The 15,814-nt window shown below is 40.5% G+C and overlaps 1 protein-coding gene across 2 annotated transcripts in view; it reads left to right on the top strand.

Moving 5' to 3' along the window:
• The window catches only part of LOC146621492 (calsenilin-like), a 70,632-nt gene that overhangs the window by 22,836 nt on the left and 31,982 nt on the right, over positions 1 to 15,814 (top strand). For both annotated transcript variants that reach the window (XM_085368501.1, XM_085368499.1), the window contains one exon: positions 13,830 to 14,004. In XM_085368501.1, the coding sequence (XP_085224627.1) occupies positions 13,830 to 14,004 (175 nt within the window). The remainder of the gene's footprint in view (positions 1 to 13,829; positions 14,005 to 15,814) is intronic.

The raw sequence follows: 15,814 nt of genomic DNA on the forward strand, positions 1-15,814 counted from the left end.
ACAAGAATCGTCAACCCAAGGCAAACAGAAAGAGCCATCATAATAAAAGACATGTGAAAGACTTAACCCATGGCCTGAACCGGCCGTGCTGACATGAACAAAACCATCACAAAAAGATGGCAAAGGAACCTTCACCCACACAACAAATTGCATACAATAACAGAATTAAGATAAACGTCAAGGTATCACGGACTAAAAACAGACAAACAAGAAACAAACAAAAATGAAAATGCCACCCACCGGGTGGTGTCACAAGCCCAGTGCAGCCAAAAGAAGTTTCACTCCACGGGAGAGAAGGAGAGAGAAGACAAGAAAAAGAGAAAAAAAAAAAAAACAAAGCAAAACCCCGCCCCCGCTCCCCAAACCTGAATGGAATCGGGTTACTGTCAGTTGTGAATCAAAATTAGAGACTGAGTAAACAATTAGGCTATTTTCCCCGTTAAACCGTCTCTGCCTCCTCAAACTGCGTTAAACGCTGCGGACTCAGGCGTCCAATGACACGGTCCCAGTTAAGTCCGGCAGTGCCACAGTTTGTACGGGGCAAGCATCTATTAATCCAGCGCATTGATGAAACTTTGTGCATCTTTAGGCGATTCAAACTTGTGCTCATTGCCATTGTAAGTCAGCACAAGCGTCGCTGGATAGCGCATCCTAAAGCGGATGCCCTTGTCGATCAAGGCACGGCAAGAAGCATTAAATCCCCGTCGTTTCTCACGGATCGCGTAGGAGAAATCCTGATGTATGAAGATCCGCTGCCCGTCGTGGTGGAGTTCGGGGGCCGCTTTCACTGCAGCCATAATCCGCTGTTTATCTCCGGAGTTGTGGAGCTTGATGATCACCGGCCTGGGGTGAGCACCCCGCGGGCCGAGGCCCCGGTGTGCGCGGTCAACTTTAATGCGGGCTTTACTCGCGGAGCTGTGTCTCAGCCCGAGTGTGGCAGGCAGCCAAGCCTCGAAAAACTGAGTAGGGCTCTCACCCTCCGCACCTTCTTTCAGGTTAATGATGCGAATATTGTCGCGCCTGCTGCGGTTCTCTAAGTCGTCCAAACCTTTTGCCATAACCTTAATCCTCCCCTCCGCTTCAGCCAGCCTCCCCGCGAGGTCAGTCACCCCATCTTCCATATCTGAGATTCTCTGCTCTGCCTCCGTGACGCGTTTGGAGACGTTTTCCAGCGAGGACGAAATTTTCTCCAGTGTCCCCGACAGTGCAGACAGTTTTTGGTCAATTACCTCACTGATGCTATCGGTCACCTCACGGACGAGAGTTGCGGTGTCCACCGGGGGCGAGGGCTGGTCGCCCATTGCTACTAGCATGTCAGTTTGGCTAGCATTGTTCATCACGACGGCCGTGGTCTTTCGAGATTGTATCTTCGTCTGCTTCGACATTATTTAACTTCCAAAAAGCGTATTTAGGACTGCTGAGTATTCCCAAAGCTCTCAGTCACTAGTTTAGGTAAAAATATAGACAGTAGTGCGCATTACACTGTGATAAGTACAGGTGGGAGCGGGAGCACAGTGAAAGCACGTCTTCTAGCCTACCATATTCACCGGAACTCCAGAGTGAACTTGTTTATGTGTGAAAAGCACATAAACAAGTCCTCAGGCCACCCTCATGAAATCTGTTTCTGATTGTTTGGTCAGAGACTTTCCCACCAGTGGGCTGCGGGAGGTCATTTTGTTGGCTGTTCCTCCTTATAGAGAGGAGCAGATACTGACTCTGCTGATGGGTAATAACCTTCAGCTCTCCTAGAGTAACTATCTCCTGGAATCTCCTCCATGCTCTTGAGACTGTGGTGGGAGACAGTAAATCTTGGGGGAGAGTGGAGACACCTAGGAAACTAGACACAGCTGAACTCAATCAGATAACGAGACATGGAAAACTAAAACTAAAACGTGGCATAAGAGACAAATAAAACAGGAAGTAACATGACACAGAAATGAAGCCTTAACAACCAGATACAATGAGTCATTAAGTGATTAAGATAAGATAAGATAAGATAAGATAACCTTTATTAGTCCCACACGTGGGAAATTTGTTTTGTCACAGCAGGAAGTGGACAGTGCAAAAGTTATGACGCAAAAATTAGAATACAATAAGAATAAATACAGTACACAGCTGTACAGAATAGAATAAAATAATATACTATATACAGTAGAATAAAATAGAATAAAAATATACAATAAGATAAAAATAGAATACGAATGCTATATACAACTGAGTAAAAATACAACGATGCCAGAAAGGATTATTGCACTTAATGTTATTGCACATGTGTGGATGTGTGTGTTTGTTCAGTTAAAGTCTTTGTTGTGGAGTCTGACAGCAGTGGGGAGGAAAGACCTGCGAAATCTCTCCGTCCCACACCGTGGGTGCCGCAGTCTCCCACTGAAGGAGCTGCTCAGTGCTGTCACAGTCTGCTGCATGGGGTGGGAGATGTTGTCCAACAGGGATGACAGCTTAGCCGCCGTTCTCCTGTCACTCACCACCTCCACTGGGTCCAGAGGGCATCCTAGAACAGAGCTGGCCCTTCGGATCACCCTGTTCAGTCTCTTCCTGTCCCCAGCAGAGATGCTGCCGCCCCAGCAGACCACACCATAAAAGATAGCAGAAGCCACCACAGAGTCATAGAAGGTCTTCAGGAGTGGGCCCTCCACCCCAAACGACCTGAGTCTCCGCAGCAGGTACAGCCTGCTCTGCCCTTTCCTGTAGAGGGCGTCTGAGTTATGAGTCCAGTCCAGTCTGTTGTTCAGATGAACACCAAGGTACCTGTAGCTGTCCACAGCCTCAATGTCCATACCCTGGATGTTCAGTGGTTGCAGTGGAGAATGCTTGTGCCTGCGGAAGTCTACCACCAGCTCCTTGGTTTTACTGGCGTTGATCTGGAGGTAGTTCAGCTGGCACCAGTCCACAAAGTCTTGAGTCAGTCCTCTGTACTCCTTGTCGTCCCCATCAGTGATGAGGCCGACTATTGCAGAGTCATCAGAGATTAACTAAAGCAATGAAGCTAAACCAAGTGATTCTAACTCTAACAAGAACTGAAGACTAAACGCAGTGACAATAAACCCGATACAACATGAAGGTACAGATACCAAGGAATGAAAAAACCCTGTAATACTAATCAACAGGAAATAACTAGAAATTAACACAAGAAATAATAAGCAGAAGTCAAAACAAAGGAAAACTAAAACCTGATTGAGACTATGAGGCTGACACTTACAGAAGTAAAGAAAACCTGAAGTATAAGAGCTCCAAGCAACAAAAACAAGAAAACCATAATCAAACAGAATTTTTAATACTTAACCAGAAAGTCTCAACAAACCCAAACCGTGGGTTCAAAACCACAGGACAATGAAACAGCCATCATAAGGGAAAAGGTGGCATAGAGCCTGGACAGGCTTGTCAGTTGCAAGGCTGAACGACAGAGACAAACACTCACAGCCAATTAAACCAACATGCAAACTGAAGCTTTTGTGCTTGCAATTGTGCAATGAACGGATATCGCTGGTTATAGCATACATTGTTTACACTATGTGGTGTTCCCTGTTTACTAATGCTGTCTGCAGTGTAGATCCAATATTGCTTAGTGAAACAATGGGGCTCCTTGACACATTGTAGGTTAATATTATTTTCAGATTACTTCCTTACTTCAGATTTAATAACCTGAAAAAATATTAAAGTTTTTTTTTTTACTTGTAAACTTGTGTGCACAAGATAAGGAAAAAATGATAAAGAGCTATTTAATTCTAGTGTAGAGTAACCCTATACATTTACTATTGCTTATAATGAAACAGTCCCCCACTAAAAGGGGAGAGCTTCTATCACTATTCATATGCTAATGTTTGTAGCTTATATAAGAGTACACGCACACATACACACACTGGCTTCTACTCTTGTGTGTTTAAAATGGCAGAAAATGACACAGTTCTCCAAACTCTTTATAATGAAGGTATCACTCCTAAATCACTTTCAGATTATCCTCAGAACAAAACTTCGCTCACCAGCTGTATCTGGCTAATCTGATTGTTTCTGTGCAGGTGGAGGGTTTCAGTGAACTCTGAAAGTGCAGTATCACTGAGCTGCAGCATAGCTGGTTGTTATTCTGTAGGTGCGACAGTTATATGTGGAGGTGTGTGCTGGTTTAACTCTCTCTGTGGGGACGTTTACACAGTCACATGGTGTGGTTGTGTCTTGCCTATGGGCACAGAAAGCAACATAAATCATTGATTTTTTTTCAGGTGAGATTTTAGGGTTATGGTTAAACACCATAACCAACACCATAACCAACATTTAACTCTTTAAGAACGACAATATGAAAATATTTTTGCTGTATCTTGAATGGGTTCAGCCTCATTTATACTTCTTTTCTAAAAACAGCGTAAGCCATTATAAGAAACTAACACAACATCAGTAACAGCAGTAGCAGCAGTCTCGCTGAAATCGGTGTGAGTCAATGTAGTGTCCATCAAAGTCACACAAACACAACTGCGTATATGGTGGTCTTGGTCTATTTATAGTCTGCACACCCTCTATATCGTCTTCTGTAGATGTGCTTCGAATGCACGTCAATGGTCTCAGTACAGACTGTATATACAGTCCTGTGAAAAAGTAATTGTCCCCTTCCTGATTACTTTTTTTTCCATGTTTGCCACACTCAAATTTTTCAGATCATCAAATAATTTTTGATATAAAGCAAAAATAAGCTTAGCAAATTTAAAGAAATGCAGTTTTACATGAAGAAAGCTAACACAAAAATCTTGGAGATCATCTTGATGTTTTTTGGCAAATGTGAGTTGAGCCTTTGTGGGTTTTTTTTCATCAGGAGTGGTTCATCCATGGATGTCATTTTTGCCAAGTCTCTTTTTTATTGTTGAACTCTGACCTTAACTGAAGCAAGTGATGCCTGCAGTTCTTTAGATCTTCTGGGCTCTTGTGAGACGTCCTGGATGAGTCGCTGATGCGCTCTAATTTTGGTCACACCTGGGATGATTCACCACTGTTACAGATTTTCTCGCTTTGAGGATAATGGTTCTCACTGGAGTTCACTGGAGTCCCAAAGCCTCAGAAATGGCTTTGTAACTCTTTCTAGACTGATAAATGTCAGTGACTTTGTTTCTCAACTGTTTTTTAGATCATGGCATGATGTGCTGTTTTTGTGATCTTTTAACCCACTTCACTGTATCACACAGGTTTTGTTTAAGAGGTTTCTTGATCTAGCAGATCTGGCAGTAATCAGGTCTGAGTGTGACTAGTGAAACTGAGCTTAGCTTTCCCAATAAATTGGGTTCAGGATTTAAAAAGGGGTGCAAGAAACCTTACCTTTTCACACAGGGGGAGGTAGACTTGGATAGCTTTTTATTTCCTTGATAAATTGAATTTTTATAAACTGGATATAATATTCTGAAACATTTACATTTGACAAATATGCAAAAAACAAAAAAACAAAAAACATTGTCAGGTCTCATTGTGATGTTTTAGCTGTGTTTTAGGTGTGCCCAAGCCCAAGCTAGTTCAACCCAACGCACACCCTGCTTTCTCATCTGTTTGCCTCTAAGTGGGACTTTAATTTGTAAAACGAACATCATGCTGTATTCAGTAAGACTTAAAAGTACATTTTCTCTGTAAGCCTCTTTACAATCTGACTTCATTTTGCAACCAGGGGAGTTATCCCCTTTTGGCCATTAGAAAAAACAGCATGTTTAAATTCATGCTGACCTTGAAGAAGCGGCAGAGGAGCACAGATGAACTCTGCTGGCTAAGTTTGAGTCACACTGACACAAAGAGTCAGAGAGAAAGTGAGAGAAAGTGAATCTGCTGTGGCCTCGTTAATCACTCATAAATTATTAATGGAAACTCCCATCCGCTGTTATAACATTGCAAGGATACACCGCTCTCTCTTTCTTAGACCTCTTTCCATCACTTTTACTTTCATTTTTTTTTTCATATTGCTGTGTTTTCACAGAGTCATGAGCTTCTTTAAGCCATTCTCCCAGAATGACTTCACTCTCAAATGTCCTTCTCAGGTATTCTAACATAATTTATAACACGACTGCCCAACATTTAACTCCTTAAGACTTTCTGCATGAAAATACTTCTGCTGTATCTTGAATGGCATCGGCCCCACTTATACATCTTTTCTACACATAGTGTAAGCCATTTTCAGAAACCAATAAAACACAAATAATGTCAGCAACAGTGCCTTAAATCACAGTGAGAGTGTGCATGTTTTCTCACCTTTTCTGTTGTCTGTAGAGGCTCGTAATTGTTGAATCATTATGTGTTGTGCACTATTTTCACACTAAGAATCCAAGAATAAAACGCTTTTAGGCTTTTAGGCTTTTTAACAAAAATAGGGAAGAAATGATTTGGTTAAAATGTGTGAAAAGAGAAGGGAAAGTGGTTTGGAAATATCTACTACAAATAAATTAAAGCTGCTCTCACTTACTGTGACAATCACACAGGGATTCATTACTAAAGCCTGCAGCTCTTTTAGCATCACTGAACTGATTTCTTCTACCCATAATTTTCCTTTGTGATTCAGTTTTGCTCTGCTTGCCATAAGCAATTTTTTATTTTTTTTACTTAATCTGTCATATTTGTTGTGAAGATGAAGACCCAAATGCAGACACTCAGGCACTGTCAGGCAAGCTGACTGTGCAGCAGGCATGAGTAGGATGCAAATGCAAGACTTGAAAACAGTAAACAAAAAGCACTTTTATTTAACCTAAACTGGATACAAAAATAATACAAGGTGAAGAACAAACAAATCTAAACATACTTCAAGGTAGGACACAACCACTAGGGACAACACAACAGGAACAAAGGGCAATATATATACACATACCAGGCATTACCTGAAAAAGGGAATACACTGAAGGAAATCTGACTATTGAGACAAGGGGAAGTAACACTAAGCACAGTACACGAGACAAGGGCCTATCAAAATAAAACAGGAAGTAACAATCACTGAGACCGGGACTAAGACATGTGAACCTGACACTTAGGAATTTAAATAAATTGGGAATCAAAAGATATTTCAAATAAACAAAAATATCCAACAGATAGAGGACTGTGACATAACCTTTATTTAATAATATGACTGATAAAATTAAAAATTCACATCCACATTGTTCTTGCCAAGACACACACCAATAGTATTAATGGTAGTTGTATAAAAAAAACCACAGATACACAGTGAAAAACAGTGAATATAAAAAGTAAAATACAACACAAATAACCAACCTTTTTGACTTTTAGTGCCAATTATGACTAAAAGAACAGTAAAGGTCATTGTGTTGGCCTACAGGGGGTAACGGTATTCAGGAAAAACATTTCCAGCCCAGAGTAACTGGCTCTAGGTTATTTAAAATCCCCATAAATTAATTTAGTGAGCTGATTTTGTTGCAGATTCTGAAAGCAAGCTACTAATTTAAAGGCTCTTTTGTTAAAGTTCAGTGCAAACTTTCAGGACAGACAGCAGGAATGAATCTTAGGCAGTGACGGCCCACAATTTTTTCATTAATCTAATGGATTAAGAAAGGAGCAAGGCAAGAAATCCCTTCTAAATAATAATGTAGCAGTGGTTTAGTCTATGACATGAATATACCAGACCAACCGACCCCAGCATACAACGTTCGGTGGAGTTTGGAATAAGCCCCAGTGGAGACGGTATTAAGCATATCTATGCATTGTGAAGATACGTGCATATAAATCATGTCACTATAAATGAGCACTGACGTAGGAGTAGAGGCTGAAAGTCTATTACTTTCCTAACGGGACAGAAAGGACAGTTTCAGTTTAAGTTTTTGACAGCAGTTACTAAATGTTAGTTGTAAAAGGCAGCGAGCCATCAATTATTATTCCTAAGTACTTATACTGCAACACTAACTCTTGGAGTGGACTGTAGCGAAACATGAGATGTTTCGTGGTTTCACATTTCAAATTTGTCACCATTTAAACAAATGTGCTGTACGTCATTAAAAGCTACAGTACCATGCAGCCATAACCATTTAAAGCAATAGCAGATGTTTTTGACTAGTATACATTTTTAAAAAGCCAAATTCATGTTACATTTTCACTCTAAAATAGCGTAGCAACTACCTGTCGAGGAAAGCAAAGCACTTATAAGCCTAACAGCCTGATAATTCCCTCATTAGTTTGTCAGTTAAGATAAATAAACAAAGAAAATAGAGGAAATGAAGCTGTGCTAAAATAAGGTAAATATATTGGACTTAGATTCGACAGGTGGCCAGAAATAAAACACCAAATTAATGCTAATGCTGATCCGTGTTTGCTGACAGTGTAAACATTGCTTGCTGACACAGCTCCCTGATTCGTTCTCCATAACAGTTACACAGTGTTGTGTTTACAGCCTGCATGGCTGTTCCAAGTGACCAAAACTCTACTAATACTGCTCAAGAAGTAGAAAATAAAAAATGTATCTGATGAGAGGGGTTCAAGTTAATTATAATCATAAGACAAGAGGGAAAAGGATGGAGATGAATTAAAGAGAGAAGCTCAGTTGTGTTAGTTTTCTGTCAGGTCCTGGCACTGTTTTCCTACAGTAAATATTGAATTTTGTTCTGGTCTGAGAAAGTGTTGAACTCCTGGTATTTGAGTTTCATTTCAGTTTGGAATGAGATATTTCTGTCGTTGTACCGGAAGGAAGTGCAGCTCCATCTGTTCTTCTTGTTTGTGAAAGTCTGTTGTCTTTGGGTTGCCATGTTTGTCTTTGTCCACCAATCTCTGTGACCAAGCTGAAGTTTTCTAGCGACTGTCTTTCTAAATGTGCAGAGGTTTATAGGAATTGATTCTTATGCTAATTATCTATCATGTAGTGGTGCATTACATGATTTGAATTTAAGTTTAATCATTAACTGACTCACACTGGGCCTCATTGTGGCCCCTGAGTCCATCCTCTGTCTCAGATGTCTACGCGCCATCATTTTAGCCTTCTCTGCATTTTGCGACTCACAGCTTTAACCCAACTTTGTTCTGAAAAGCTCGCCCTTTTAAACAAGGTTTGAACAGCAGGTGGGTCAGTTACTGTCTCACAGCCAGAACTGTGTGCCTGAAAGGACCAAGGGTAGAAATAAACTGCCTGAAACCGAGTGGTTAAAGCTGCCTGAATTGTGAATTGGCTCACACATAATAACTTAATCTGATGTTATTTGAAACATTGGCTATGTATAGAAATATAAGCATGCAGAAATTATAACAGTCAAAAGTTAAACACATAATTTGTTGGGCAAAAAGAGAATTATTGTAGTTTTGGTTCTGTACACCACCTCAGTGGATTTCAAATTAAACAATGTGTGAGTAAAATGCAGACTTCCAGCTTTACAAAACTGCGTTACATGAACTGTTTTAGAATTACAGCCAGTTTCATGGCCAAGTGAGGTTTGTTCTCTCATTATTTAATGACAAATGGAGCCTAATATCTCAATATAATTCAAAGTGCTGTGCCCAAAAGCCCAAGAGATGTCAGTGCAAGTGAGGGAAGCCATCATTAGGATGAAAAACCAATTAAACCAATGAGTGATAAAGCAGAAACTTCAACAGTAGCCACATCAACATCTGGTACATAATTAAAGACGAGGAATGCGCTGACCAGCTCAGCAACCCCTAAAGGCCTAAAAGAAGACAGAAGACAAGTAAAGTACATGATCAGAGAATTATTTTTATAGTTAAAAACAACAACTTCACAATATGTAACCAAGTCAAGAGCATGCTTAAGGAGGCAGATGTATCATTGTCAAAGTCCCGATTAAGAAACGGCTTCATGAATGGAAAGACTGGGGGTCTACAAGAAGGTGCAAACCACTGATTACGCGCAAGAACAAGAAGGTCAGATTAGACATTGTCAGAAAACATCTTAAAGATGCTTATTGTTTCATTTAAAGCATAGGTGTTAAACTCTGGCCCGCGGGCCACATTTGGCCCGCAGCCTAATTACATTTGGCCCACGAAGCCACACCAAATTACTATCAGAGCTGGCCTACTGGTATTATACAGCTAATATATATATTGTTTAGTATTAAGCTTTGCTTGTTCCAGATTCAGTTTTTCAGCAAAACGTGTTTGAGTCCATAAGAAAAGATTCATTCTTATATCTGGATGAATAAATATATTTCAATAAATATTAACGTTAGCCCGCGACTTTGTTCCAGTTTTGAATTTTGGCCCACTGTGTATTTGAGTTTGACACTCCTGATTTAAAGTCTACTGTGGTGGTGACAGAGGCAAAACTACAAAAAGTGTGCAATTCTCCAACAAATTGTGGACTTAACTGTACACTTTTGAGTACATAAACACCATCAGTCCTCTTTAACTTCGTTTCTCTTTGACTGTGTTTCATTTTAGAGTGATCCAGATTCGCTCTGTAACGTAATAAGGCCAGAGTTTATGCTTCACATTAGCCAACCTCCGCTGAAGTAACAACCCAGCAACTTATATTTAATAATTGATGGCAGAGCATAGCGATGCGTACGGCTTGGCTCCTCTGTTTGCTCTGAGCGTTATGGGTCCCTTATAGGATGTGCATGAGTGTTATAGTGGATGTTGTACAGACATTACGAATGGGAAGTGCCGCCCCGGGACAAAGCCAGCTGAAGCGTTAAGAAACAGAAGATACTAGCTGCAAACGTGTGTGTGTGTGAGTGAGTGACTGTGAGTATGCCTACATGTCCAGCAGCCCATGAATAAACAAATAATGTAGGGCTGCATTTTCTGTTGTTTGCACTGTGCCTGTCTGCATCTGTTTGCCTTACGGCCCTCACTTTGGAGTTTGGGACTTTCTCTTAAAAGCCACGCTGAAAACAACACTTTCCAATAATCTACTTCTCCAAAGAAGCGAGTCACTGCTGAGCACATTTGCAGCATATATGTCACTGTTGACATGCGATTAAACAGATATTGTATGTTGTCATTACGATACAAGCCATCTTCATCCATCTCTTTCCTCGCAGTTGTCCCTCTCAGCCACTTTTTCCACTCATCTTTCGCTGTTTTTACCAATCTGTTCATGTGGAAGATGCACAGAAATAACCTTGAAAATGTATTCCCCAGCAAAGTGCTTTCATATCTTCACCTCCTATCTTCCCATCCTCCATCCCTCTGTCCTCTGGCCGTCCTCAGATGGGCCACGATTCATTATGGTAATTGACTTCGGTTCTTCCAGGAACATGAGCAGACCTTGTTCTCCTCACATCTTTTTCTTTTTTTCTCTCGCTCTCTCTGTTTCCCTTTCTGCCTTAAAGTAAAGGATTTGCATGGTCAGACTCCCACAGAATCAAATAGCTGTTAAAAATCCTCCGTGTGTTTGTTTGTGCACCCTGCATCTTCATTTTCCCCCCTCCTCTCCCTCTGTCATCCCTTTCTTCCCTCTCTTGCCAATAGCATAACGGGGTGTCTGTTTGTTCACTGTTCACCTCTTTCATCTTCCTTCCTGCACATGTGTGTGTATGTGACTATTTTGCATGCACCCAGCAGGAGCAGCTTAATAGAGCTTATTGAGAATCTAAGAAAAGACATTCTCAGTAAATCAGAGATCGCATCGGATCAAATCAATGTTTGCTGGATAAAAAAAACTGAAAGGATGCCAAGATGTGAAGGAAAGAAATTGAAAAATATATTAGAGCCAAAAACGTTATCTCCTCTGATGAAAGCGGATAAATGCTAAATATGAATGAGATGGTAGGGATGGGGCTTGCATGGTAAGCATTACAGGGAGCTGAAATATGAAAATGAACAGAATGAGGCTTTTAACTAATCTGAAATTAAAGTTATTTCAGCTATTTAAAGATGTGAGAGCATGATATTTGTAGATGAAGTGGAAATAATCTCTTTAAGCATGGCTTGCTCTTATTCTTTCTTTTGGATCTAATAGGTATCAGAGATACGTTGTGTGCTTTTATTTGTAGCCAGAAATATGAAACCGTCCTTACTTAAATTTCAAGACTGTTTTGTGACTGATACACTGTTGGTGTCTCACCAGTTGTGTTATTGTTGTCTGGCTCTTAGTAAGAAGGTTTATCTGCCACTGGAAAAAAAAAGTAAAAGAAAAAGTATCAGGCAGACTTGTCAAGGAAAATAAAAGGCAAAATTTCAGATTAGTACGTCAGAATTTCGACGTACAAACTCACAACGTCAAAGTTTTGACTTATGTACCATACAGAAGCTTGTGTAAAATAAATGTAGTATAGTCAATATAGTATTGAGTACTGATATCTCAATCTCTTAAATCAGTGCTGGATGATTCCATGTGTTTATTGGCCTTTAATTGCATCTTATACTGTCTGTTGTCCTCCACTGATCGTTTGTGCTGCTGTAACTGTTATTTTGATCTATCTCTTAAACTTTAAACTTCCTGTTTGAATAAATGCGCCGTTGTCTTCGCCACAAAATGTATATAAATGATGAGCTATTAGCATCTTTTAGTTTCTCTATATTATCACTGGCCACTTCCATGTTGTTTTTTTTGTGCGCGAGGGTGCATTAATAATGCTAGCTAGCTTAGTTTGAAAGCTAGCTAGCATTAGCAAACAGTAGCAAACTGGCAAACAGTACTGGTACAACACACAGGCACACATATGTGTAAGCTCTAGAGGTTTTATATGGAGAAAAATAACCTACCCCATACTGTTTTATTCATCATAATTATTTCAGGTTATTAATATGTTTAATTTTCTGTTTTTGTCACATGATAATCTTTGCTAAACTCTTGTTCTTCTATTGTACCATAAGATGAAGCATCTATTGAAATGAAGTAGGACTAAATTCATATAGGACTAATTAGATAAAGACTTTTACTCTGGAAAACTGAAGCCTAACATCCTTGGATACCTCACTGATAATCCATTACAAAGGCTCCAACTACACAGACACGGTGAAGCGGTCCAAGTCAGAACGTTGAATTGGCAGAGGTGAGGCCCAACGGTCAGCTCTGTCCAAATGGATGACTTATAAAATATTCAGTGGTTATGATTTTTTTGTTGTAGGCAGTAAACGTACTCTTTAATGCTGTAAAGCAGGATTTGGCCATCACTTTCAGATGGGCTGGGACACCGTACCCGTGGAACCTAGAAAACGAAGCTTTCCAACATGCATTAAATATTCTGAAAGGGTCTTTTTAAACCCCAAATCCCATCTTTTTCCAAATCTACTATAACAAAGAACTTGTAATGCCTAAATCAATTGGTGGGTGCAAAAGAAATTTAAAAATAGCTCCCAGTGAGAGCTAAACTCCAGTCTCCTTAATGAAAGGATGGACCTTTCCACTCCTGGGACAGTGGAAACACTCTTAAATGTCATTTGAGAGATGTTTATGTGACTAATTTCAGTAGGTGGGAATAGTCTAGCAGCTCTAATCAATATTTCTCATTAACAGCGGCTGCAAACAATGTTAAAGAAAGGGAACAGCAACAGAGGGAAACAGCAACTGGTATTAACATCATCAGCATCGTTCAGCTCCCTGTTTTACTGTCATGGTTCACTGTTACGTCATGTCAGCAGACAGTTGGTGGCAATGGAAAAGCTCTCATGTGCTTATAAAACCTCATAAAACACTAAAGAGATCCAGAACTGAACTCTTTCTGAACCTCTTTAAAGAGTTCCTGAAACACTTGCAGTTCAGAGATTAATCAGATTCTCTAGGCTTGCGCACACACACACACACACACACACACACACACACACACACACACACACACTTACTCATAATCTCTGGCTCCATTTGAACATTTCAGTCAGATTTGTTTAATTTTAATTTTGTGCTGAATTCTCTCCCGCTTCCTCCTCTTCCTCCCTCATCCCCTCCCTTCCCCTCTCTCCAGGCGGATGGCAAGGTGGTCGATGGCAGCCTGCTGGGAGATGCCAATGGCGTCGAGCCTGCACCGGGCAGAGTGAAGGATTCTGGGAAGTGGCAGAAGCCGCGGTTCTCTCGGAGAGCTCTGATGAAGTGCTGCCTGGTGAAATGGATCATCGCCAGCACGCAGCCACAGGACAAAGGTGAGAGGAGTGACATGAGCATCTCAGGCTGAGTGTGACATGTGGGGTGAAAGCACAAAGAGTTTGAACTGATCAATGGCTTTGACACATGAATCCCAAAGTTCCTGCAGACTGAGCTGGTCAGTTGACCTCAGGGTCAAGTACCAAGAGATAATTTAAAGTCATACGCTCATTTATCAAAAACCTCTACACCCTCGGTCACCATTAATATTGTCCACAAACCTGAATACCCTCTCCAACGCCTCCTGTGCACTGCTTTTTATCTGTCTATTGACTTTGTCTTTGAAAGGAAAACAGATGCACAGAGGTCGCAACCACAAAACTGTATAGATAACAATAACAATAAAAAGCACAGGTAAGTGAATTAAAACCGATTAACAAAATACAATAATTAGAAGTTTAAAAAATGCTGATTTTTTTTTTTAACAAAAAGGGGGTAAATAAGTAAAATGAGACCCTAAAAATATAATCGATAAAATAAGCAACATATTGACAAGCTAAACTACTGAAACAGGCAGTCAAAATTAAACCTTAGAGCACCTTCACTAGTATTGTTCCAGATGTTTGAACGATACTTGTCCTCACTGTTTTGTTTTTTTTTAAATATGAAAACAGTCTTCTTCTTTGTGTTTCGGTGTAGTGTAGCCACTCCAGAGTTTTCATGTCTCTGCCTCCTGTTTGCTACTTCCTGTTTTATTTTGATACTCTGTTGTCTCCTGTGTCCTGTTTTATGTTTTCTTGTCTCCCTGCCTTGATTGTATGCACTGCTGTGTTTTCTCCAACTGTTTCCACTTTCCCTTGTAGCCCTTGTAATACTTGAAATACTGGAAATTTTTAGCTTTGCAGTGTAGCAGAGAAAATGGTTACTTAAGCCTTTCAAAGCTACATTTGAGAATTATGTTTGACTTCTGAGTAGGGCTGAACGATATATCGCATTTGCGATAATATCGCGACATGATCAAGTGCAATTTTCTAACTGCAAAGGCTGCGATTATACTGCGATTATATTATACAATTCATGGGCTGCATCCTCCTGAGGCCGCATTTGTAGACCGATTACGTCACAGCGACGCGCCGAAGGCTGTCCAAATTACTACCATATCCCAGAATTCATAGCGCGGCCCAGCCAAACTCCAGTTTCCAGCAATGGCGGCCGCTACTAAGTTTTAAAATTACTCATACTAATCTTTCTGGGTCACAAAATAAACTTTTAACATATTTTCAGGCGAGAAAGTAGTTGTGTAAACATCAAATATCTGCTCGGTTTATCAAGATATCCCATATTTGCAAAAGTGCTTCGACGTTTTCAGAGGCGTCTGCTACCCACCAGCTCGACAGCTAGCCGGGAGCTCGAGGGTTACTGATGCGGCCGAGAGCGGCACAACTCCCGGCACATCATTTTCAGATCACCGCGGAGTTTCGCTGCTCGGGTTAAACGTAATATATAAGTCACTTAGACAACCTAAAAATGTTATTGTTGGGCTTTTTTCAGTGTTTTGTTTGTTCGTGAGTAAATCGGTTTGGCTGAGATTAAAGTTATTAGATTAGATAAAATAAAACTTTATTAATCCCCCGGGTGGGTTCCTCCTTGGTTTTCACACAGCTGACTAAACGTCAAACAGAAAACTTATTAAACAGAAGTATGAGACAGTCCAGAATTTACACCAGTGTCTGGTTATATTTTAGATAGCAAGAAGCAGACGGCCGAGTTTATTAAACTCCACCGAGACAGCGGTGACGCTAATCAGAACTAGCCTTCTGATTCAGAAGGCTAGACCGTCCAATTTCACGCCTTTAAACTTTAAAGGCG

The sequence above is a fragment of the Diplotaxodon limnothrissa genome, linkage group LG12, assembly GCF_057381915.1.
Source record: "Diplotaxodon limnothrissa isolate DT_005_m linkage group LG12, D_limnothrissa_male_GT1.1, whole genome shotgun sequence".
NCBI classification, from domain to species: domain Eukaryota; kingdom Metazoa; phylum Chordata; class Actinopteri; order Cichliformes; family Cichlidae; genus Diplotaxodon; species Diplotaxodon limnothrissa.